Consider the following 4,156-nt stretch of genomic DNA (forward strand, 5'->3'; position numbering starts at 1 on the left):
AACAGATAGACTCCCAACAGATAGACTCCTAACAGATAGACTCCTAACAGATAGACTCCTAACAGATAGACTCATAACAGATAGACTCCTAACAGAGTCATAACATCTATATTGTTTACATCATTTCACCATGACCCATTGATTCGTTTGATTCACTGATAAAATGTAGCTTGCCTGGCAGGATGATCTTTATCATTTATACCTCAGATGGCTAATGGGTTAATTAATTAGTTAGTTAGCTGACTGATCTATAGAATGATTGGTTGGTTATTGCCCTGCGATAGACTGGTGACCAATCCAGGGTGTACCCCGCCTCTTGCCCATTGACAGCTGGAGATGGAGGCACCAGCACCCCTCGCCACCCCAGCAGGGATGGAAAATGGATGGATGGTTATTGGTTGGTTGATTTCATTAGTGATTGGTTAGCTGGTGAGTTGTTTGATTCACTAAATGATTGGAAGGTTGATTGAGTCATTCATAAGTTGCTTACAGTAGGTTGGGGGTTGCCTTGTTGACTGCTGGGTTAATAGGGTGACTGGTGACAGTTTGATGGTTTGTTTAGTTGAACAACTGTTTAAATGGTTGGTCTGTAGCGTAGTAGTGGTTTGAAAGTTGCTCTGGTTTCTTAATTGGTCCTTAACTGGCTGGATTTGATGCTTGGCTGGAAAACCGGAGAGCGTTCTGCCTCTAGGGGAACCTTTGAACCTCTAACACCTTCTGTTATTGGTTATTTTCCCTATCGGTTGGTTGATCTATTGACTGATGGGTTGTTTCATATGTTGGCTGGTTGATGTTTACATGTTAAACTTAAACACCACAAAATCAGGCAGTTACCAAGGGATCTTTAGTCAAACCTTTAGTCAACCTGTTAACCAATTCCTTGGTTGTTTGGCAGCCAGGTTGATTGTTCTCCTAGTCGATTTGATCACTGTTACGTTGTTTAAAACAATAAATATTCAGTATGTTGTTTAATTGCTTGATTGGTTGGTTAATAACCTAAAAAAATAAAATTAAAAACAATCCACTGGACTTAAATTTGTTTAAAGTCCAGTGGAATGTTTTTAATAAATTTTTTCTGGAATTAATATGACCTGGACAACTGAGAATCTTCACCCGTTAATTACCTAAATTTCTCCTTAAAATGTAGGGACTTATGCACACAATAGAAATGGACAAGTTTTTACAGATTCTCAAATGTTCAGTGGAAATGCACAGCACCATTATTCACTGAAGAGAGAAACGTTCTTTATCTATAATCTGTGTGAACAAGGCGTACAGCCCTGCTTCCTGCGTGAAAACAGATCTGAAAGCAGTTCTGTTGCAGTCCTGACAGGCTTTGACATGTGGAAGCAGCTTCACCATGAAACTTCTGTTTGTTTTTAGCTTCAGACATTATGAACAGAAGAAACCAAAACAGCCAAAGTGTGGATTCTAGAGTCGGACTGTCAACTGTCTGACACGTTGGATGACGAGCGCATATGGCTCGACACACTGTTTTTGTTCTTCTAAGCTTTCAAGAGTCACACTTGATTGTGTCCTCTCAGCCAAGTGTGCGAAGCGATCCAAGCAACCGCAGCAACGCAGCGAATGAAAACACCCACAATGCAACTGGTCAGCCAACAAGCCGCATTCTGAGGAGATGTAAATTCGCCTCTTGAAGCGAGATGAGGGGAAACTCAGATCCAGTGACAGATGGGTTGAAATTTTGAGCAGTGTTTCTAAGATAAATGTTTTCTAAGAGGTTTCTGTGAAACAGCTTGGGAAATATCATGGGAGGAATGCGGCTTCAGACGTGTTGGCAGGTGTGTGTTTATTAACAGCGGCGTTTAAGCAGCCTCATCGTAACGCGGTAGAAAACAGCTGGTCAGAATGATGCTTGGCTAAATTAGCATAATGGTGTTTGCTCTGAGAAAGACAAAGAGGTGACAGAGCGACGGCGTCTCCCACAGTTAGACATCTTTAGCTCCAGCTTTGGTTCCACTGTGGACGAGTTCCACAGAGACGGGAGCACTATCAGCTCGCTTTCACAGATTTATATAAAGCACCATGTTCTTTCTGTGTCAGAGGAATTTATGCATCTGCGACACATGAATGTCTAACTAACAGCAATGTTCTGTCCTCTTTTAATAACTTATTGCTTTATATTTACTACAGGCCAGCAATAAATAAGGCAAAGGGGCACAATTAGTGCTCCAGATAAGCTATTTTAGAGCAGAAGGAGATTAAAAATCTGGCAAAAGCTTTAGAGTAATGGAAAGAAGCAGAAGCCACAGCAAAGAGCAGGAATCAGGGCCTGACCGCTGTAAATCACAGCACCAGCAAACTGTAAATAATGTGTTGCATCTATGCTAGCCACAGAATAAAAACACTATTGGACATCATCTACTGGGCAGAACCTTATAAAAGTTCTGGTAATCTTAGGTATATAATTTAAAGCTAGATGCAGAACAGATCAATCCAGTTTATTTCTATAAGGCAAATTTATCCCATTTCATCTCAAGAAGCTTTATAGAGATAATTCAACCAGATCATACAGTCAGATTGTATAATTCATGTTGGTGAAAGAGAGAGAAGTACATACATGCCGTCCTTGCGTGTTATGGTGTAGCCATGGTCCGGGTAGTGGACGAACGTCACATTGACCCCGATCAGAGGCGTTCCATCAGAGGTCAGCACCTGGCCTCGGATTATTGACACCAAGCTGCACAGATGAGGACAAAACAGAGACGCTTTACAAAGACGCTGCAACAGCAGAATAATGATCTATATTTTAAAAATGAGGCAAAATAAAACCTACATGGCTCAGTTCTATGCTTATAGAAAACTATCGGAGTTAGTTAGAGGAAGAGTTTTATTGAATTAATTGGACGATTACTGAAAAATCAATTGCATTCAATAACTTCATTCATTAAAGTGAAACACCTTCCATAGATTTATTAAATACAAATGTATGTTTCCACTTTTTCTGTCAATCATGAAGATTTTCTGCTTCTAGATGCTGAAAACACAACATTATATATCATAATATTACATCAGACCAATAAAAATGCATTTTAATAAAGAAACATTGGCTTATGGGAAAATGTTGTTGAATGGAGGCACTTTAAATCTGACAGATGAGCCTCAACAGAAACCAAGCTCTAATTTACAAAATAGGCCTTTAATATATCTATATAGAGGTAATGAGCTAGGTATTTATGGGGAATACAAAAAAAAAACGTCTTTATGGTCAGAATTCATGATTCGGAGGTTCTTTCCATCTGCTTATTGAAATATTTGTACTAAAAGCATTGATCAGGATGTAGATGTGGCAGCTAAGCTGCTTGGCATTTTATTCTCCTTTACCTGTAAGTGAATACGAAATAAGATTTCCATATATAGAGCAATAGGTTTTATTTTGGATCTTTAGCAGGATCTAAGAAGAACCTCACAATGTTGGAGGAACAGATGGAAAATCTCTGCTATGCATTGAGGTTAATTTCTTTCAGAGGTTTTTCTATCTCTCGGTGTTTGATTAAGACACACTTAATATTATAAGTGTTCTGATGGCATTTTAGCCAAAGGATCTTTATCAAAGCACAATTAATGTGCACAAATAAGCCTGATACCTAATGGTAAATCCTCCACCCCCCCACCTTCTGATGGTTACAGTCAACTCCAGAAGGACAATCATTTCTTCTGTGACACTACAGTAAGCTGGATCTGTTTGGGGTGTAATGCTCCACTTTATCTTCTGTAACTCAGGATCTGAAACAAAATCTAACTGTCTTACAGTGTCCAACCTCAGCAGTGATGGCATTGTTAGGTAAGTCCTCATGCTTCCTTCAACCCTTATATTAAGTTTGTTTTCTTAGCTTTGCCTTACAAAGGTCTGGACAGTCTGAATACTTTCCCAAAATTAAGATTAAATCTTAGCCTAGAGAACTAGCTCCACCCGCCAGCGGCCTAAATAATTTTTGCCTGTGATTGGGTCTAGCCTCGATCAATGCCCCACGCCCTAGAACTGGCGGGCCAATCACAACGCAGAGATGGGTTTTGAATTTCTGGATGCAAAGCGGGCGGGTTTTCTGAGGGCGAAACCACAAAGCTGCACAATGCTGATGAAATTTATTTACTTAGAACCTTCAACAGCACAGAATTAAAATGACTGGAAATC

At 39.7% G+C, this 4,156-nt stretch overlaps 1 protein-coding gene across 10 annotated transcripts in view; it reads right to left on the reverse strand.

The window, feature by feature from the left end:
- LOC107088586 (teneurin-3) overlaps nt 1-4,156 on the reverse strand; it is a 471,923-nt gene that overhangs the window by 98,094 nt on the left and 369,673 nt on the right. For all 10 annotated transcript variants that reach the window (XM_015380867.1, XM_015380866.1, XM_015380861.1 and 7 more), the window contains one exon: nt 2,582-2,701. In XM_015380867.1, coding sequence (XP_015236353.1) covers nt 2,582-2,701 — 120 coding nt within the window. The remainder of the gene's footprint in view (nt 1-2,581; nt 2,702-4,156) is intronic.

Source organism: Cyprinodon variegatus, unplaced genomic scaffold (genome assembly GCF_000732505.1).
Source record: "Cyprinodon variegatus isolate N-32 unplaced genomic scaffold, C_variegatus-1.0 Scaffold223, whole genome shotgun sequence".
Lineage (NCBI taxonomy): Eukaryota > Metazoa > Chordata > Actinopteri > Cyprinodontiformes > Cyprinodontidae > Cyprinodon > Cyprinodon variegatus.